This window comes from Mustela nigripes, chromosome 11 (assembly GCF_022355385.1).
Source record: "Mustela nigripes isolate SB6536 chromosome 11, MUSNIG.SB6536, whole genome shotgun sequence".
Taxonomy (NCBI): Eukaryota; Metazoa; Chordata; class Mammalia; order Carnivora; family Mustelidae; genus Mustela; species Mustela nigripes.
Window position 1 is genome coordinate 7228602 of NC_081567.1, and position 19063 is coordinate 7247664.

General features: G+C 61.9%; 3 protein-coding genes across 6 annotated transcripts; 1 reads left to right on the forward strand and 2 right to left on the reverse strand.

Annotated features, from left to right (window-relative positions):
* The first annotated feature begins 522 nt into the window (after positions 1 to 522).
* LOC132026555 (insulin receptor substrate 2-like) lies at positions 523 to 3697 on the forward strand. 2 transcript variants are annotated; one of them, XM_059414555.1, is made up of 3 exons: positions 523 to 1795; positions 1999 to 3113; positions 3499 to 3695. In XM_059414555.1, the coding sequence occupies exons 1-3, from the start codon at positions 1399 to 1401 to the stop codon at positions 3499 to 3501; spliced, it is 1515 nt and encodes a 504-aa protein (XP_059270538.1). In that variant the 5' UTR covers positions 523 to 1398; the 3' UTR covers positions 3502 to 3695. The 2 variants fall into 2 exon arrangements, with proteins under 2 accessions (XP_059270538.1, XP_059270537.1); XM_059414554.1 differs by having other exon boundaries at positions 524 to 1795; positions 1999 to 3697.
* A 140-nt stretch (positions 3698 to 3837) lies between these two features.
* SAP25 (Sin3A associated protein 25) lies at positions 3838 to 5580 on the reverse strand. 2 transcript variants are annotated; one of them, XM_059414559.1, is made up of 6 exons: positions 5222 to 5425; positions 4942 to 5046; positions 4749 to 4855; positions 4494 to 4647; positions 4277 to 4374; positions 3838 to 4194 (listed from the first exon to the last, which is right to left on the reverse strand). In XM_059414559.1, the coding sequence occupies exons 3-6, from the start codon at positions 4836 to 4838 to the stop codon at positions 3907 to 3909; spliced, it is 630 nt and encodes a 209-aa protein (XP_059270542.1). In that variant the 5' UTR covers positions 4839 to 4855; positions 4942 to 5046; positions 5222 to 5425; the 3' UTR covers positions 3838 to 3906. The 2 variants fall into 2 exon arrangements, with proteins under 2 accessions (XP_059270542.1, XP_059270541.1); XM_059414558.1 differs by having other exon boundaries at positions 3839 to 4194; positions 4946 to 5046; positions 5222 to 5580.
* A 436-nt stretch (positions 5581 to 6016) lies between these two features.
* On the reverse strand, positions 6017 to 17247 carry LRCH4 (leucine rich repeats and calponin homology domain containing 4). 2 transcript variants are annotated; one of them, XM_059414553.1, is made up of 18 exons: positions 16969 to 17247; positions 13102 to 13246; positions 12827 to 12953; positions 12566 to 12671; positions 10331 to 10467; positions 10074 to 10189; positions 9846 to 9945; positions 9519 to 9609; positions 9351 to 9427; positions 9171 to 9232; positions 8942 to 9079; positions 8740 to 8808; positions 8544 to 8647; positions 8323 to 8406; positions 8024 to 8109; positions 7712 to 7849; positions 7535 to 7612; positions 6017 to 6207 (listed from the first exon to the last, which is right to left on the reverse strand). In XM_059414553.1, the coding sequence occupies exons 1-18, from the start codon at positions 17186 to 17188 to the stop codon at positions 6103 to 6105; spliced, it is 1983 nt and encodes a 660-aa protein (XP_059270536.1). In that variant the 5' UTR covers positions 17189 to 17247; the 3' UTR covers positions 6017 to 6102. The 2 variants fall into 2 exon arrangements, with proteins under 2 accessions (XP_059270536.1, XP_059270535.1); XM_059414552.1 differs by lacking the exon at positions 6017 to 6207 and adding an exon at positions 6583 to 7217.
* Positions 17248 to 19063: the final 1816 nt, after the last annotated feature.

The following is a 19063-nucleotide window of genomic DNA, read 5'->3' on the forward strand; positions in this document are numbered from 1 at the left end:
CAGAAGAGTCCCACACAGGCCTGGGAAATGGAGAAGCGTCAGTGGGACGGCCTGCCCTCCCAGCTCAGACTGTCATGGCCTCTGGACTAGCCTGAGACAGCGCAGGCTTCCCTTGCCTCCATATTCTTGTTCTATCCTCTCCTCCCCATATGCCCTCTTCAACAGGGGCCTCGGCTGCGCACTTCCCCCTCCTCTACCCTCTCCGCAGCCCCCGCTTTAGCTCTTACTTGCCACAGAGCGATATAGGAGGTCCTCTAAGGCTCCCACCCAAGCATCAGCTCCTGGGGTGTCTTGCAGAGTGGGCAGTGACTAGAGACATCACCCCCCACCCCACCCCACCGCAGGAGTCTGTGGTCCTTGGAAGGATCAGAAGAGGGGTGGTGTAAAATGTCTGAATCCCAAACCTATCTCAAAATCTTAGGACGGAAGAGGCAGAGGGTATCTCCACCACAGAGTCTGCACCTCTGGTCAGAGCCTTCAGCTGGCCCATGGTGGCATTTGGGGACAGCGGTGCTGAGAAGGGGCTGAGGGCAGTGAGAGGTTTCTTCCCAGGTTCTCCTTCAGTGGCCCCTTGGCTGGAATTCTGGGGGTGTGGTCTATGCACAGGGACCCATCTAAAAGCTCACTTATCTGAAGACCCCTCCTGTCACCCTAAACGCGGAGAGAACCTGAAACTCCAGCTCTTCTGAAATCAGCACAGCCCAGTGCTTGGTGGCCCTGAGAGCTAGGCTGGCTTGGGAAAAAGAGCATGGGACCATTGTTGGGGGGGAACGCAGGTGCTGGACGCCTAGAGTGGGAAGTGGCGGGAACAGAAGGTGGCGCCGCCTGTCAGGGCCGTCCCCAAATCGGCAGGACTGCGGATCGCTTCCCGACGCAGTTCCACTCACACTGGCCTCACTTGGCCGCTCCCTTAGCAGTCAGCTCAGATCCGAGGAGACGCCCACGCACTCCCCGCCTCCGCAATCCCAGCCCAAGGGTGCTTGGGGTGGGGTGGAGGCCCGGTCCCCTAGACTTCCCCAATCAGACTTCACTCCCACGGCCCGACGTCCAGCGCCGGGGGCGCGCGAGGGTTAACCCCGCGGGGGTGGGGACTCTGGAGCGGTCTGCAGAGAGAGGCAGGGAGGGAGCGGGCAGGAGGCGTTTGGAGGCGTGGGGAGCCGGCCGGGGTCGAGCCTCCGAGGAGGCCGCTGGAACCTCGCGACAGCCATTGCCGCATACGCCGCGCGCAGCGAGGGGACACCGCAGACCCCCTGCCCCAAACTTCAAGTCCGGAGCAGGGGCGAGACGCTGGGCATCAAGACGGGTGGCAGCCTGTCAGGACGCTGCCCCCTTCCCCGGAGACCGCCACCTCCACCCCGCCTCTGCTGAGTCTCAGCCCCGATTGCCTTTGGCCCGGGGATGAAGCCCGGAGGCGGTGGCCCCACGGCGGCCCCGGAGTCCGACCTGGCGGACAGGCCGCTGGTTCTGCCGCGGCCCTGGGCCTGTCCGGCTGACGTACGGCTCTGCGGCCACCTGCGGAAGCAGAAGTCGCAGCGCCGCCGCTTCTTCGTGCTCCGCGCCGACCCGCCGCGCCTCGAGTGCTACGAGAGCGAGAAGAAGTTCCGCGCGGGCCGAGCGCCGCCCAAGCTCAGCGTGAGCCTGGCGGGCGCGTGCACCATCAGCAAGCGCGTGGACGCGCGCCAGCGCCACCTGATCGTCCTCTACACGCGCGACCACAGCCTGGGCGTGGCGGCGGCCTGCGAGGCGGAGCAGCAGGCGTGGTACCTCGCCCTGCTGGAGGCGCGCGCGGCCGCGGGTGAGGCCCGAGCCTGGGGCGGGCGGGGCCGAGGGCGAGGGGCCGGGGCTTGGGTGATCGCGAGTTTATCCGGGGTTGTCCCTCCCTGTAAGTCTCCGAAATCAAGTTCAAATATGAAGCGTTTACACGTGTTTAGTTCTCGGGGCAGTGACTCCAACCGCCCCGGCCCAACAGCCCCTGTGACCGGCCCCCTTTCTCTCCAGGTCCCAGCCTCCACGAGGACCCCGGCGCCTGGATTCTCGCTCCGTTTCAGGACGTCTGGCCCGTGACGCTGCGGCCCAAGGGACTGGGGCGAACACAAGGCCTGGGCAGCGGCCGCTACCGCCTGTGCCTGGGTTCGGGGGTGCTGAGCCTGCTGCGGAAGCCCAAAGGCAGAGGCTCTGGGGACACCCAGGCTTCGCCTCCGCCGCCCGCCCTGCGCCTGTCCCTGCTCAGTGTGCGCCGCTGCGGCCACGCAGACTCCTTCTTCTTCCTGGAGCTCGGCCGCTCGGCGCCCACGGGTCCCGGGGAGCTGTGGCTACAGGCGCCCGACGCCCTGGTGGCCCAAAGCATTCATGAGACTGTACTGGCCGCCATGAAGCGACTCGGGGAGGGCGGTGCCACTGGCAGGGCTGAGCCACTGCCAAGGGATCCCCCGACCGGCGCTTACAGACCCTCTGCCTCCCAATCTTCTCCGACCCTGGCCTCGACAGCCCAGTCAAGTGGCGGGAGCCCTCGCGGAGGCCTCGGGGAGAGAAACAGGAAAACCCTCCAGATGCTGGCAAAGGCAGCCTCGCACCCCAAGGACTTGGAGCTGGGAGGGGGCTACGTAGCCATGGGAGCCGGGAGCAACTATGAGCCCATGGGGGGTGGCGAAGCAGGTGGCTACATGGTGATGGCACCCCCTGGCCTTGCGGCCTCTGCCCACGCAACTCCCCACGACCAACTCCAAGTTTGCCAGGGCACTGAATACGTTCCCATGAGCCGCTTTCTGCCAGGGTCCTTGTTCTCCAGCTCCCTGCCCGGCTCCTCTGAGCTCGGAGCTGGGGAGTCTGGACCTTCCTTTCAAGGACCCCGTCGCAGCCTGGGGGAATGTTGGGGACCAGCAGGGGCGCATCCCTCCTTGCAGCCGCCCTCAGAGCTAGCAGGGGAGTACGTGTGCATCAAGTATGTGGCCCCTGACTACTTAGGAATGGGCACTGCCACACAAGAACCCCCCAACGGCCGCCTCAATTACGCTGACCTGGACCTGATCCCTTCACTGGAGGTTCGAGGCGACAGCAGGAACCCACAACACAGCTATGCCCGCATCGAGTTCCAGAACCTCAGGGAGGCTCCGGTGAGATGTGGGCAGCTCCGCCCTGTCTAGCTGAGGGATGGATGGGGAGGAAGAGAGAGAACAGAGCCAAGTTATGAATGCCTTCCTGCCTGCTCCCCTCAATCCCCCTCAAACTGTTCCCAAAACAGAGGGGCTCTCAGGCCCCCTAGGACCTGCTCTCAGGTCAGCCCTGGCCCCCAACCCTGCCCCCAATGACTGGTCCCTCAAGGACCTGCTCCTCCCCACCCCCCACCTGCAGGGCCTGCCTAGTATCTCGTTGCAGCCAAAGAACTAGTCCCGGCCCCAGGGCCCCAGAGCAGGAGGTACTGAAGCACCAGGTATCTTATCTCTACTGCTTCCTGAAAGTGCTGTGCCACTCCCTTCCTCCCTAATTTCCCTCTTCCAGTGACAACACAATCACAATACAACTCAAGTGTTCGCACAATCCTCCCTTCTCTGGAGCCTGGTGGACCTGAGAACCTTCTTGCTTCCGTATCCTTGTCTTCTGTATACTGTACTGTGGACCCCGACACCCTATGCCCTACACCCTATTAAAGTGGTCCTGCTTGGTCAGCCTCGAAAGGCCTTAGATCTACAGACTCCCCTGCCCCCTTGCAGGGGTGACCGATGAGTAACGAGAGTTTGAGAGGCGGACAGCCTAAGCCACGTAGAGGAAGAGAACCCATCCCTGTCTCCATGCCCCACTCGGCTACTCACTTACTACAAGGAGCTTGTTTGCAAACCAAAACACTGTTTTATTGTCAACAGAACCTGCGGGGGGGGGGGACCCACAATGCCCACAGAAGAGCTGTCTTCAGTGGGCTTCTGGAGTTCGTGGGACAGACGGGTCAGTGCAGCGAGAACAGCTGGGCCCGCCACTGGGGCCTGGGTGGTCAGATACAGGGTCTGGGGAGCCAACAGGGGGCGTGGGAGCCCCCGAGGAGGCAGGTCTCGGAGCCCCCTGGCTCATCTGCAGGAGGCCAGTGAGGGCGATCAGCTCAGGCCCACTGAGCCAGGCGGTGGAGCAGCCCGGGGAGGGGGTGCGAAGGACCCAGGGAGTCATGACAGGAGGTGGGAGCAGCAGCTTCAGAGAGCCCATGACCTGAGGAGAACGAATGGAGAAGTGTCTCCTCCCAAGCCCTGCGGGGGGAGTGGCCCCAGGCTCGGGCAGGAATGACACTCACCTGCTGAGGGGCCTCGGACAGGTACAGCGGGACACGCTGGCCACAGGGCAGCAGCGGGTCTGACAGAAAGACATCTTCACGGCACATCACTGGGAGCCCTGGGGAGGAAAAGCCAGGAGGGCAGCAGGCTGGGGTTCCCACACCAGCGAGGGCCGCACTGGTTCCCAGACGAGCTCACGCAGGGAACCTCCAGAGCCTGGGGGACCAAGCCAAGTACCTGCGTCCCTGGGCACGTGCTCTGCGTTCTGATGCCCTGTTGCTGGGGCCCGGGGCCTGAGGTCCCGGCCTGACGCTGCCTCATACAGTGGCCAGAATGAGGGATGACACAAAGTCCGGCCTGAGAAGGAGGCGCCTGATGCACAGCTGGGCCCCTGTGCCAGAGGCAGGAAAGATGGATCCCTGCAGCTTCGGCCCCCTCCCGGGGCACCCCTGCCCCCTCCCAAGGCCTGGGCCACAGATACTCCCAACTCACCCACACCAGCCGGGGTCCTGCTTTAGCCTTGTAGCTGGGGTCCCACGGTGCTAGGACCGTCATCCTCGAGGGGGCCACCTCCCAGGCCATCTGGGGCGGCAGGGCAACTGCAGGGGTGGGGTTGAAGAGATTAAAAGAGGCTCAGGAGTCCGTGGAAAGGTGTCTGGGGCGGTAAAGACTGCAAGGCCCGTACCTACCTGGGGTTCCCCGGGACTGCTCCGCAGCCAGGCCTGGGGGGGCCCGGGGCAGCAGCTGCTCTCTCCGGGTCCAGGAAGGCCTTCGGGACCGGGGCTGCGGGCTGGGAGGGGGAGGTACTGAGGTGCAACCGTCACAGCCTCCCCCTTATCTCGGAGGCAGGGCCCGGGGGATCTGGGGCCGGGAGTCTGAGCACACCCGGTCCTCAGTGTGGGCGGCGGCGGTTTCCTCCCACGGTGGGGCTCCCTGTCGGATTTCCCTGCGGCGGGGCCCCTCACCTGTCCTGTGGGGGGGTTCCTGGCTCCCCCAGTCCTTCCTCTCCAGAGCTCCAGACCTCGCCGGGGTCACTGCCCGCCGAGGGGCCTTGTTTCTCGGGCGCCTGCTCTTTGCCCGCGTCCCACAGCGGAGGCGGCCGGGGCAACATGCCGCGTCTGACGGGGAGGGCAGCGCGGGCAGCAACTCCGGGCCCCGCGTCCGCACTGTCTACACCGTCCACGCCGTCCACGCCGTCCACGCCGTCCACGCCGCCCGCGCCGCCCGCGCCTCCCACCTCGCTCCTCCCGGACCCACGAGGCTCCCTCCTCCCGCGGCGGCCCGCCCTCTCGCCGGCCCGCGAGCGCACGTCGCCGGCCCACCTCGCGGGGCCTCGCGACCACGCCGGCGCCCAGCGCGTTTCCGGGCCACGTGGCGCGCGCTCCCGCCGGGGTCTCGCGGGCGCCCCCTGGCGGCGGGGCTGGCGGGGTCCGCGCGCCTTCGGCCACGGAAGAGCGGCAGCGCCCCGCGGCAGGGCCACCTCCTTTCCCACGACGCACAGCATTCATTCGCAGACGGACACACACACGCATACCCGAGGGGCAACCTATGGGGCCCGGCTTCTTTATTGCACTTGACACAACATCTGGGACCGTCTTCTATCCTAGACCCTCCGCCACACCCAGGGGCGGCCAGGGGCGGCCAGGGGCGGCCAGGGGCCTCGCTGGGCCTTGCTGGGCCGGCCGGCTTCCAAACCCTTGGGCGGGCCGAGGGGCACCCAAGTAACAGGGCCAAGCCTGAGGCCGCCCTCACCAGAGTCCTTGCTAGGGAGCAGAGCCGGACGCGGCTGTCTTCTCTGTTCCTGGGTTCCCGGCCGGATCGGAGCCCTGTGACCCGACCTCGACCCCTATGGCCGTTCCAGCAGTGCGTGGATGACAGCAGCGATGTAGGGGAGGCCCCTTCCCGGGGCCCCCTCCTCTTCCAAGATGTGGTGGGGCTGGCACAGGGACTCCTGGGGGGAGGGGCCCGGGTTAAGTGCCCGTCACGTTGTTCTCTGGCTTCCCTGTCCTTCTCAGAAGGCAGTGGGGGAGAAACCCTACCGAAGCCTGGGCAAACAAGGCTGACAGGATGGCCCTTCCAGGTGGAGGTGGCCAAGGTCAGGGGCATCCTGGACATGGGTTGGGGACAAACGAGATACAAGGAAGCTGCCAGCAGGTGACAGAAGGGCGATGACACAGGAGGCCAAGGCTCAGGGGAGCAGAGACCTGTCATTTCCAGAGGGAAATGCTGGAACAGGCAGGCTGACAAACAAAGCCCCTGGGGCATGGCCAGGGCTGGGCCTGGCCACAGCAGGAGCAGACGCAAACACACACACACAAGAGGCGGCCACGGTCTGTACAATTTATACACAGAGACAGGGACCCAGCCTGGGCCCCTGTATCCCCTACAAATATAGAGTTCTCTCTACAAAATATAGATAATTTAGCTCCCCAGAACAATGTGGGGGGTGGGGGAGGGACGGCAAAAGGAGGAAGGTTGAGATCAACCCTCTGAGGGAGCAGAGGGCAGGGGCTGGAGGGATGAAGGCACCATCCTACTGAGAGGTGGGGGAGGGGGCGGGGCTACAGGAGGGTGGCCAGAGGCTGGGGGCCCAGGGTCTGGGTACACCAGAGTGGGGCCTCTGAGGTCAGTGTTTGTGAGGGGAGGGGGCTCACTAGTGTCTTTGGTAGGGGCTGAAGGCACCACTGGTAGGGACCGGGGTCGCACAGGAGTCATAAATAGAAATAGGGTGATGGGGGCGGGGAGAAAGGGTGACTTCAGGTCCTAGGAACCCAGGAGCCGAGTGTAGACGACAAAGAGCAGCAGCATGAGGACCACGTAGAAGAAGATGAAGCCGCCCAGACCAGAAGGGGGCCAGACGGGCGGGGGGGCCCTGCCCCCCACCCGCTTCACAGCCTCCATGGTGGTCCATAGCCCCTGGGCAGTGCCCTGGAGGAGATCCGAGGGCGAGCACAGGTCGGCCTAGGAAGGGAGTAGGGACAGACGGACAAGGACAAAGAGCAGACGTCAGCAGCAGCAGCAGCAAGACAATCCTTCCCACCCCCTGCCCTCACGTGCCAGGGGCTGAGCCACGCCCACATGCGCAGCGCAGGGCAGGGACACATGCAGGGCAGGGACACATGCAGGACAGGGACTTGCGGACATGCTTCTTTCTGGGGAGCAGACACCCCTGTGAATGGAGCCCCGCCACCCATGCGGAGTGCTCAGCTGAGTCCGGAACGTCGCCACCCTTTATAGGAGGGATCTGCCCTGGGCTCCCCAGAATATACCCCCCATACCTCAGGCACCCCCATTTTTCGACAGGCTTCTAAGAAACTCTCCACATTTTTCCGAGACTTGAGAGCACTAAGTTTTGGCTGGGGGAGCGTGAGAAAGGAAAAGGAGAGGAGAGTAAGGGAGAGGCCCTGGCCGTCCTCTGTCCCATCCCCTGCCTCCCGCCCGGGGACAGAACTGACCACAGCGGGTGAGGGCACGTGGATGAAGGGCACGGAGCGGGGCCGCAGCTGGTTGGCCAGCTGACACAGGATGACCCCATTGGCCAGAGCTTCTGCCAGGTCCTCGGGCAGGGGCCGCTGCAGCCTTGACTCAAGGACCTGGGAGGCAGGAGGATGGGGGAGGGGTCAGGTTCGCTGGGGACTCCCGCCTGCCCCTTGCGTCCTCAGTGGAAGCACCCACAGGGTAGGGTGGGAGGCCAGGGAACTCGAGGAGGCTGAGCGGCCCCCTCAACTCCCCACCGTGCCCGGCCCCGCAGATCCCACCTCTCTTACCTGGCGCAGCTGGGCCATTAGCTCCTTTTCATCCAGAAGCTGGGGGGATCGCCGAGGTCTCAAAACACAGTCTGGGGAGGAAGGGCCTGGAGAAAGGGGAGGAATGTGGGCTTGTCTCTGTCACCCGCCTCCGCCGACTTCCTAGCTGGGTCACAGTGTCTGGCACTCCCATCTCCTGCCTCCGTGCTTGTGGGATTTTCAACACAAAGGACAATAGACTAGCGACTTCCCAGGCCAGAAGGGGAGTCCGCAGCCCAGGGCTGAGGGCTGGGTTAGCGCAGGGGACAGGGGAAACCCACCTGAGCCACTCTGCGAGGAAGAACGGAAGAGGAAGCTGTTTGGTCTCTGAATGGAGCCGAGTGGCCGGGGAGCAGGCACTGTCGCTGGGGGCCAGAGCCAGAGTCAGAGACCGGTCAGAAAAGACACCCTTCAGAGTCCCCCTCTTCCCTCAGGCCCCCAGGCCCCAGCCACCCCCTCACCTACAGAGTCCCGCCTCCTCTTCCCCCAGTCCCTGTCCCACCTGGTCCAGCCGCAGGAGGGGGGTCCTGGGAGGTGGGGGCGGGGGCGGGGGCTCCCTGTCCTCCTGAAGCTCCCGGCTGGGTGGCACTGGACTTCGGCATGCCACTGAGGACAGACAGGAAGCGAGTTAGAGGGGATGGCCGGGGCACGGCGTGCAGGGACAGAGCTCAGGGAGGTGGGTCTGCGAAGACACATACTCATAGGAGGCCTGAGTGGACGAGGCAGCGGCCCCTCCGCCAGCAGCCCTGATCCCCAGCTTCAGAAAACTGGAAAATGAAGGACATGTGGGGTCAGCAGCGCAGGCAAGGGAGCCGCCAACCCCAAGGGGCAGAGGAGCTTCTGAGGACACATTTCCCCTCATTTCCAGGCCCCCGCCCAACCCTGCCCCCTTGCCCATACCTGTCCTTCCTGGGGGCCCCCCACAGCGCACTGTGCTGCTGCTGCTGCTGCTGCTGCTGCTGCTGCCGCCGCTCCCGCTCCTGCCACAGCTGCAAGGTGTCGGGGCGCCGCCGCTCCTCCCCGGCCGGCTCCTCCCGCCTGTGGGGCAGAGGCAGGACCAGTGAGGCAGAGCTGGGTCCGGGGACAGGAGGGAGGCGAAAAGGTGCGGGGTCAGGTGGCTCCGGGGTACCTGCTGCTGGACGCCTTCTCGGTGTCCCCTGCCACAGGGCTTAATTCTGGTGGCCGCTGCTCCTAAGGAAGGAGCAGCAGGAGATGGAAGTGCTCCCCCAAGCCTGCGCCACTCCCCTCCCCCCACAGGTCCCTTGCACACTGCACAGGACCTGCATGTGGCCAGGAACGGGACCCTCACCTCAACAGCGCCTCGCTCCTCGTCCTCCCCAGGCACGTGGCTGTCAATGAAGTCAATCTGCTCAGGGTCTCCGTCAGCTGGAGAGGCCAGGGCATGTCAGCAAGCCTCTGGGGGCCTTTAGGCACTCGTACCTTACCCCCCACCCCATACCCTGACCCCACCACTCACCAGAGCCATCCTCTCTCCGCTCCCTGGGCCCCCGAGGCTCCCGGGCCAGCTCTGAGATCCGGAAGGACAACTCCGAAAATTCATCTGTTGACTAGAAATGCAAAAACGGGAGTGAGCTGCGCTGTAGTGCTGGGGGTTCGTGGGGTTCAAGCCCCTGGGGTCTGCTGCTGAGCCAGCCCTTCCCCGAGATACCTGGGCAAGGGAAAAAGACCACTCCAGACACAAACAGTCACCCTGATACTCCCAGGCACCAAGCAAAGGGTCCTGACTCAGAGTTTCTCCCCCAGAGCCAAGACCCCCAATGTCCCGTGGAAAGGAGGCCCTTACCTCATTCCCAGACCACCTCTTGCTGCCACTGTCGACGCTGTGGAAGCCTGAGTCCAGCCCACCATCGTACCGACGTCCAGGAAATAAGTCCTCAGCAGGGCTGGTGGCCGCCAGGGAGAGCCAGTCAGTCCAGCACCTCTCATCCTCCCACCAAAACCCACGAGTCCGTGCTGCCAGGAAGGAGCAGGAAGTAACCAGGCGCTTGCTTCCTTCCCACTTGGGACTTACCAGGGACTGAAACTCGGGGGGTGAGAAGGGGCCAGGTCCCCCAGCGCAGACCCCCCACGCCGCCCAGCTTCTGTCGACAAGTACTTGAAGATATGAAGTTTCCCCTTCAGACAGATCTAGGTATAAGGAGGCACATGGTAGGGGTTAAGGGAAGGGGGCTCCCCCGGATCCTGCCTGGCTACTCAAGGGACTCATCTCCCAACTCCTACCCGTTCCCAGCCCCGTCCCCATGGTCTAGGGCAACCCGCCCCCCTCACCTGAGCCGGAGGGCTCTGCAGGGGGTTGCTGTCCAGCAGAATGACCTGCAGGTGCCTGAGGCGGCAGAAGGAGACCGGGATGCGGGAGACACGGTTACAGGAGAAATCCAGGCGGACAAGAGGAAGATCCCCCAGCTCTGGGGGTGGGTGAGGGAAGAGTCAGGAGCCTGCCCAAGGGTGGGGCCTTGTGTTCACTTCCTCTGCCCTCTGCTCTGGCCCACTCGCCACCCTTGGGGCCACCACGTCCTCTGGCCTGGCTGGCTGGCTGAGGGCGTGCCCCGAGAACAACCTCCCTGCTCCCCTTCCTGCTTGAATCAGGCCCACCTCCAGGCCTCCCCTCCCCGAGCTCCTGCCCAGCTCATGGGCTTCTCTCTCCTCTGCCCCCCCGACCCACCCCATACTCCGGCCATTCCTTCATCCCTGACTGACCGCCCCAAGACCCAAACTGCGACACTGCACATGGTCAAAAACCATGACTTGCAGCCGAGGCTGCTGAGGGTGAGCGGACCATGACCTGCACAAAGGCACCCAAGCAGGAGGGGCCTGCATTCCCACCGGAACTTTACGAGCTAAGCCCTTCCCACCCCAGGCAAGGCTGTGCCCACCCACACGAAAGGGTGCCCTTTTTCTACTTCTCAAACATGCCCAGTGGGATGAGGGGTGACTAGAGACACAGAGGAGCACTCACCACCCCCAGGCCCAGCGCGGTCTGAGTGCTCGTGAGCTGGCTCGGACCACCCTCGCACCACATCAGACAACCTCCAGCCCTGTGAACCCCCTCATGTGTGAAAATAAAGCCAGAAAGGCTTCTGGGCCTTTCCACGTGCTGTTTGCTCAGCTGGGACACGCAGTTTTGTGACCATCTTTCAAAGTGCAGCTCAAGTGTTGCCTCTTCCGTGAAATCTCTCCAGAGACAGGTAGGAATTTACTGCTCCTTTCTCGGTGTCCCCAGGGCATTTTTGCTTGGGTCTCTCTTACGGTCACATAAGATCAAATTATGTGATCGGATCTCTGATCAAATGCTTGTTTACAGTGCTACTGACTTAGCGGGAGAGAGGGCCAGAGTAGAAGGAGGGGGAGCCCAGAGAAAATGGGTGACCACCTGACCGCCTCTCTTGTTCTTTATTGTTCATATTTTTATTTTTTAAAGATTTTATTTATTTATTTGACAGAGAGAGAGAGACCACAAGTAGGCAGAGGGGCAGTCAGAGAGAGAGGAGGAAACGGGCTCCATGCTGAGCAGAGAGCCCGATGCGGGGTCGATCTCAGGACCCTGGGACCATGACCTGAGCTGAAGACAGAGGCTTTGACCCACTGAGCCACCCAGGTGCCCTCTCTTGTTCTTTAAAACCAAGATTTGCACGGCTCCGGCTCCCGTCCTTCCTACCTGGCCCTGGCTTGCATCTCTCGCCACATCCGTGCCTGGCAGTGCTCCCTCCCACCCGCACGCTTTGCACATGGGTTCCCTCTGCCTGGGATGCATTCGGAAGGAGAACTTTCCTTCACAGGTCAGCTCCTGCCACCCCTCGGGGGGCGGGGGGCAAGTCTTCCTCAAGCTCCCCGAGCAGGGCCACAAGCCTCCCTCTAGCTCCCGCAGCTCTTTCCATGGCCTGCTCTAGCACGTCCCTCCACTTGTCTCTCCCCGGGAAGCCCGGACATTTTCAGAGTTGGCCCTAGGTGTGAGTGACATCCCCGTCTACCTGACCCCCACCTAAAACATAGGATGCACACTACAGTGCCGGCGGAATAAGGGAAGGGGCACCTGCTTTGGAGCAGAGGCTATCAAATGTTGGAGTGGATCACAATTAGCTCATTCAACTGGGGTCGGGGGCTGCTTGGGCTCCAGCTCATGGCTCCATTGACTCGGAATCTTTGGGGGAGGAGGCATAGGGCATCATCTGACTCAGGTGCCCGAGAGCTTCCACTGGCTGAGTGATGGCCCTGGGTGGCCCTGAAGGTCCCTTCCAACCTTGGGATTCTGCAGAGTGCCAACCCACTTACCCACTCTCCTTTCTGTGCCTTGTTCCTCATTTGTGAAGATAAAGTTAATAACCCATGCCTTGTCAGCCTCAGAGGGATGCCAGTCAAGAACAAATAATTTAGTTTGTCTTATACACTGCAAAACCCTGGGCACCTAGGTCGGTGATGTTGAAGAGTCTTCGGGACTTCTCCAGTGCAGACATAACACACTCTCTCCACACCCCCACACCCCCACCAGATCTCTATTCTCCTCACCATCGGGCAGGGTGCTGAGCTGGTTCCTGCGCACACTGAGGTCCCGCAGGGAAGGGAGACTGCACAGCTCCGCCGGGAGGGCCTGCAACTCATTGCCGCTCACATCCTGCAGTGAGGAAAGAAGTAGGCCAGGAGCCACGAGACCAGGGGCATCAGAAACTGCCTCCAGCCCCTAGCCACGTTCTTCGGTGCCCCCCTCCCCAAACTCTCCAAAGGCCCCTGGGGCCTGGCTCGACGGCCCCCTTCTTGCCCTGCCCTCACAAGCTGCCGCAGGCTTCCCAAGGCGCTGATGTCGGGAGGCAGAGCCCCTAGTTTGTTGTTGCTGATGATGAGCACCCTCAGGGGCAGCTGGCAGATGTAGGGTGGCAGCGACGACAGCTGGTTTCGGCTGTGGAAGGGAGAAAGGCATGGGGCTCACTCCCCAGGCCCGGCAGCCCCGTGCTGCCCTCTCTCCGGGGCACTGGGAGGGGCACTCAGGGTACGGTGCGCTGGGAGGGACTTGGGGCTCCCACCCTCTGCCGGCCATGCCTCCCTACCTGAGGTTGAGGTAGGTAAGGGCTGTGAGATTCCCCAAGGCTGGATTCAGGCATCTCAGGCAATTGTGGTAGAGGCTCAGGCCCTCCAGGGACACCAGCTGGCATGCTGCCTCCGGCACCTCGGGGAACCGGTTCCGGGACAGGTCTAGGAGAAGCAAGACATCAAGGGAGAGCTGGGGACAGGCCCAGCCCCTGGACAGAAGGGCCCTCGACTTTCCCAGAGCCAGCTGCCCAGCAGTCCGCCTCCCCGTTGGACCTAAAGAATCAGGCCTGTAAACCTGGGCTCCCTGGAGAGAACAAAGCTTTCTGCAAAACCGAGCACATTCCGAGCATTAGCAGAACAGCAAAGGCCGCAGGGTCACTGGGCTGGAGAAGCCCACACTCAGGACAAACCACCTTCAGATACACAAATGAAGGGCTATCCTGGAAAGGGTGACTGGCTTCTAGAACTCTTGCGGTTCCTGCTGTTGCTCCAAAGGAAACAGCAAGGTAATGGGCCAGGCGGCTCAAAGTGAGTATGGGCAGCTGCCCGGGGAGACCACTGAGAAAGCTAATCCCTCTTCGCCCCTCCACGGGGGCCTCGTCCCCAGCCTCAACCTCTTTTCAACACAGGGGAGAAGCCAAGGGTCATTAGAGTCTGGCTCTAGAGAATAAGGCTCCTGGCACACTGGACAACGGCTGTTCATCGGCCCCTCTGATCAGCAAGCCAGCTCCAAAGGTTTGTGAAGGAACAGACACCCAAGGACCAGGAGGGGAAGGCGAGCCGACCAGGCTGGAGGCAGAAGCTGGAGTCCTCAGGTCCCTCCCACCCCAGCCTCTTCAGGACGGGCCTCTTTCCCACCCTCTCCCAGTCCCACTGGCTCCCCTCTACTTCCTATCTTACCGACCCAGGCTTCAGGCGCTCAGCACTTTTGCCTGTGTCTTGGTGTGGGTGAGGAGCCGGGAGGCAGGTAGGGAGAGTGAAGTCTATGACCACCGCTTATTTCAAGGGGTCGCTTGCTACTCCAATGAAAGGAGTCAGGCATGGGCTTGCTGCCAGTCTGGGGACACTAACCGCTCAGAGCTCTGCAAGCCTGGGTTTCTGTTTCCTCTCCTCCCCTGCACAGGGAGGGGCCCAGGGCCTGCAGGGGGATGTCCCTGGCGATAGAACTTCTGTGAGCTTCTTAGGCAGCCCTCCCCAGGAAGGCGCGAGCCAAAGCTGATGGGAGGGAAGCTGGGGTCTATCCCCCAAGGAAATGAGTCTTGTGACAGGAAATGGAGTAGAAACAATCTATCAGGTTCTGTGTCGGTGTCTGGTGGGCCCTATGTTTCCCAGGGCGGATGACAGCCCGAGACACCAGGCCTCCTTTTTCCTCCCTCTCTGCTCACAGCCCTGGTGTGCAAGGAGAGAAGACCCTTCAAGGGAGAAGAGCAGGTTGCCCCGAGGCGGAGGTGGCCAGATGCAGTCGTCCTCTGTTGGCCCGCCACCTGGCTGCTCTCCCTGCACCTACACAGGTGTGCGTGCGCACTTGTGCGTGCTGGGGATGACGCTGGGGGAGGACAAGATGGGGCAAAAGCTCGGAGCGGAAGGGAGCCCAGGCTGGAGGCGGCAGGGCACAGGAGGCACAGGATGTGGTCTATAAGACTGTGAGCTGCACTTCTCCTTTGCGAGAGCCGCCCCTCCCCGCCATCTCAGGATTCATCCTGCTTTCGGGGGCCCCAAGGAACAGAATCCAGAGGATATCAGAGACCTGTGCCATAGGAGATATGCAGGGAAAACCATGCTTCAGAAAGAGCGGGGAAAGCAGGAGAGGGCTCATAATACTTTAGCGGAGTGTTGGAAGTGTTTGGTCTGGGCGGTAGGGCGAGGTGTAGAGGACAGGGTACACGCAACCCTGACTGTCACTTCCCTTTTCCACCCCAAACTATCAGCAATCTGCTTGGGGAGAGGGATCAGAGGAGAACGTTCTGGATAAGACAGAGTCCACCTGGCCTACAACCTGGGTCCAGAAAGGATTCAGGATTTCTGCATGGAGAGCGGGGAGAGGCCCGTGGGAAGCGAGGATTTTCCCGCTCCAACACACAAGCTCACTCAGAAGGGCCTGCACCCCGAGCCGGAATGCTGGTGGAGGAGCGTGGGAGGGGGCAGGAGCTGGGAGGGGCCAGGGAGTTCTTGGTAGTTTTCCCCAGGAGTCCACTCACAGAGGCAGAGCCCTAAGGAAGTCAAGAATAACATTTGGTCTTTGTCAAAAAACAAGCAAGGGGGAGGGGAAAGGGAACAGACGGCGAGTGTCACACAGCTGCTGAGGTCAATCTGAAGCTTGGGGGGGTTAGGCGGCTGGGGGAGACGGAGAGGGAGAGGAATGGCTCCTGGGGCTCACTCGGTCCCTGAACTCACTCTCTGCATGGCGGGGAAGCGAGTTTACCCAGCAACCCAAGTAAAGTGGAGAGGTTTAAACCGGTCCTCCCCAGAGCAGTGGAGAAAACAAGGCCGGTGCCCTCCTGCATGTTTGCAGGTGAGAAGGCACCTGCTGGAGAAGAAAGGCAACCAGTCTCCGAGCTGTGTCCTCGGGAGGGAAGACACTCACCCAGCCCCAAGTCCCACCCTGGGCTAGGCTGGGGTGGGGCTTCGGGAATGCAGGCCTCCTCCCCGCTCCCAATCTCCACCCCCCAGCTGCCAGCCCAAGGTCATAGGTTGTTGCCTCCTGAGCAGCTGTGGCCTGACTCACCTGTCATGGTAGAGTCCCCCACACCCTGCCCTCAAGAGACACCAGGAAGGGGGCGCCTGCGTGGCTCAGTGGGTTAAAGCCCCTGCCTTCAGCTCAAGTCATGATCCCAGGTCGTGGGATCGAGCCCCTCATGTGGCTCTCTGCTCAGCAGGGAGCCTGCTTCCCCCTCTCTCTGTCTGTCTCTCTGCCTGCTTGTGATCTCTATCAAATAAATAAGCAAAATCTAAAAAAAAAAAAAAAAAAAAAGAGAGAGAGAGAGAGACCAGGAAGGAAGGAGCACGATTAGAGGGATCTGTGAGTGGGGGAGTAGAAGGGCAGTGGGACAGTCTCTAGTCTCGCAGCACTCCTAGCCAGGAGATAAGATTTCCTTCCTTTCAGCAACTGCCTCATGTCCCTCCCTCTAGGGGAAAGTAGAAGCTGAAACGGGAATTCTAGGGTCTCTATGAGGTCACAGGCTCCACAGTGACCTCACACACGCGAGAAGGAGGGGGAATCTCGGATAAGGGGGTCAGGAATAATAGATGGAAGAGCTCGAGGAGAAAAGAGTTAGGGGACATGGAATATTTGCTTCTTTCCCATAGGCTAGCGGGGTGAAGAGTCGAGAGGGCCTGCGACCTTAGGGGGCGGGACAACAGGCACGGTAAACAGCAACACCAGGTTGTTAGGGGTAAATCCTAGGGAAGAGAAGGCCTAAGGCTGCTCGCATCTCGGTGGAACGGGGGGGGGGGGGGGGGGGGAGAGTTGGGAGACGAAGTGGAGGAAGATAAAGGAGTCCTCAGAGGGGGCTCGTGGGGGCCGCTTTAAGGGACGATCAGAACTGAGGTTGAGGAGATCAGGAAAATGAGTCAGCCCGGTGAGGGGCGGGACCGTTCTACAGGTGCGCAGCTATGCAAATAAAGAGAAGCAGAAGACCGGGGAATTCTCCCAACGCTCGGCCGGGGCGCTGGGCGTTCCGTGCAAACGAGAAACGCGTTCATTGTCTGGTAGTTCTCAAAGTGGGGAGGGGGAGGTAGCAGGGTTATGCAAATCGGCGGGGTCGAGAACCCCGACGGTCAGGTGAAGGGGCGGGCCAGACTCCGGAGCCCGGTGAGAAACAAGCCAGGGGCGGGGCTATGCAAATGAGGGTCCCGGCCGGGGTAGGGGGGCCGGGTGCACTCACCAGCCTGGGTGATGTCTGACAGGTCGTAGCTGCGGGCCGCGCCCCGGGGGAAGTGCTTCAAGCGCCGGTTAGATAGGTTCAGGGTCCCGGTGGCCACGGCCTCCTCTAGGGCCCGCTCTGCACTGCGGCTCCCGGGCAGACCCGGAGACCCTGGAACGGAGGTCGTGGCTGCCGCCTCCTCACCCCCGGCGGCGAGTGGGGCCGCTACCGCCGCCGCCATCCGCTCCCGGCGGCTCCCGCTGCCTGACTGACGGGACCGGCCGTCCCTCCTTTCCCCTCCCCCTCCTCGGAGCCGCCGTAGTCGCTTCAAGAGGGCGGAAACGGGCTCAGGGACCCGGCGAACCAATAGCGGCCCCGAGACGCGTCGGAAGTGGCTAATCAGAACCCGCCGGGGGGGTGGAGACTCCAGCTCCGGAGTGAGGCGACAGAAGGGAGGGGGCTAGAATGGAGCGCTCGCCAACGGCCGACGCTCCAGACCGGCCCGCCCCCCGCAGCCGCATCCAATCGCAATGCTGAGGTCTGGAGATGGAGCCAATCAGGTCTAACCAGGAGACGGAGACGCCGGCGCTCTACTAGAAGGGATAGAGGCGGAGCGACCGCAAACCGGGGCTCCAGGTTTTCTTCCAACGGAGACCAATCGCAAGGCAGATAAAAGCGACTGACTGTCACAAAGGCCAGTTAGAGCCTCCGGAGGGAAGCTGGCCCGGCCTCTTCTCTGAGGGACGGCTGTATCTACCAATAGTATGGGCGAGAAGGCGGTCCCTTCGCCTAGGAGGAGGCGGGTGAGCTAGAACTTTGAGACTGAGGTAAAGAATGTGAGCTCTGCGCGCCGCCACGGCTGGGAACAGTGCAGGGGCTGGAGTGGCGCGTGCGAGCTGGAACTGTTAGGGAGCGAGTCCGCTTTGAGCGCGCGAGGGAAGCCCGGGGGTGGGGGGCTGGAGCCAGCCGATGCCTGAGGCCAGCGCGCAGGTGGTCTTTGCATCCGAAGGGACCGTGGAGACCACTCTGGCCCGTGGAGGCTGAGGCCCTGCGGCGGTGTCCGGAGCCCCGGCGGACGGAGGGCTTACCAGAGACCGGAGATGCCCAGCTCAATCCTGGAGGAAGGGTTGCGGGAGGACCGGAGAGCCTCCAGAGCGGCCACCCGGCCCCGAAGAGCGCGCCTGGGCGGGAATTGTGATGACAACCCCAGGGCGGACGGGGGGAGCTTAGTCCAGAAGGGACCGTGCCCTCTAGAAGAAGGCCTCCGTTTTACAAATGAGGAAACTGAGGCGGAGGGAGGTCGATGGGTTGGCAAGAGCGAACCGCAAGTTACCGCTTGCTCTAGAAGCCCGATTTCCCACCGGTTTCCCAGCAGCCCCTTCGGTGGGCTTTTTCTATCCGCACCCTCCTCTTTGCCTCCTGAGCTGCAGTGGAGGCATAAAAGGGGACCCGGACACCGGAGGAAGCCGACGATCCTTCTTCTGTCTGCGGAGAGATCTTAGCGTTCTCTTAGGATACAGTCAGAGTCGCCTGACCGCAAACCACTGAGAGTTTCTTATAAATCACATCTCAAATGTTGACATTCCTAAACATTTATTGAATGATTAAAATTCCATCCCCTGTGCCTTCAAAACTTAGTTGTTTACTAGTCCCCATGAATAAGGGAGTTTGGGTGGCTGACGGTTAGCTCGCGCAATAAAGTCTGTAATGCTAGGCAGCGGAGGGCTGGTTTTCCAGGACTGGATTGCTTCAAGTTCCTGGAAGATCCGGTTACTCCTTGAATTTATTGGTGTAGATCCTTTGGTCCTACCTGGACAGACACCCCCCCAATTTCTGCTGTGTCTCATACATGGCACCCCTCTGCCCTGTAAGACTACATTAAAAGCTTAGACTGTGGGAGATACCCTAAGTTTCAGAGTAACTCTAGCCCTTTCTTCCACCTTGATAGGTTGTCCTTCATACATGCCTTGATGTTACTGTCCCAAACATGCTTTGGGTGTGTTTTTACAAGACTCAAGAGTTTGTGCTGAATTATCCCCACTTTCATCTTCAGACTCTTAAGAGAGTCTAGCGGGGTCACCGGTCCCCCTCAGCTGTCAAACTGAGTTGATGCTTT

What these genes read in the sequence shown, in the direction of transcription:
- LRCH4 (XM_059414552.1), bottom strand. Translation starts at nt 17,188, where the DNA reads ATGGCGGCGGCGGTAGCGGCCCCACTCGCCGCCGGGGGTGAGGAGGCG. An exon ending in CCCCCGAGTTTCAGTCCCTG is followed by an intron (nt 9,946 to 10,073) that starts GTAAGTCCCAAG and finishes GGCGGCCACCAG; the next exon opens with CCCTGCTGAGGACTTATTTC. An exon ending in ACGTGCCCTCACCCGCTGTG is followed by an intron (nt 7,613 to 7,711) that starts GTCAGTTCTGTC and finishes ACGCTCCCCCAG; the next exon opens with CCAAAACTTAGTGCTCTCAA.
- SAP25 (XM_059414558.1), bottom strand. Translation starts at nt 5,367, where the DNA reads ATGTTGCCCCGGCCGCCTCCGCTGTGGGACGCGGGCAAAGAGCAGGCG. An exon ending in CAGGACCCCGGCTGGTGTGG is followed by an intron (nt 4,648 to 4,748) that starts GTGAGTTGGGAG and finishes CCTCTGGCACAG; the next exon opens with GGGCCCAGCTGTGCATCAGG. An exon ending in TGTCCGAGGCCCCTCAGCAG is followed by an intron (nt 4,195 to 4,276) that starts GTGAGTGTCATT and finishes CGTTCTCCTCAG; the next exon opens with GTCATGGGCTCTCTGAAGCT.
- LOC132026555 (XM_059414554.1), top strand. Translation starts at nt 1,399, where the DNA reads ATGAAGCCCGGAGGCGGTGGCCCCACGGCGGCCCCGGAGTCCGACCTG. An exon ending in GGAGGCGCGCGCGGCCGCGG is followed by an intron (nt 1,796 to 1,998) that starts GTGAGGCCCGAG and finishes CTTTCTCTCCAG; the next exon opens with GTCCCAGCCTCCACGAGGAC.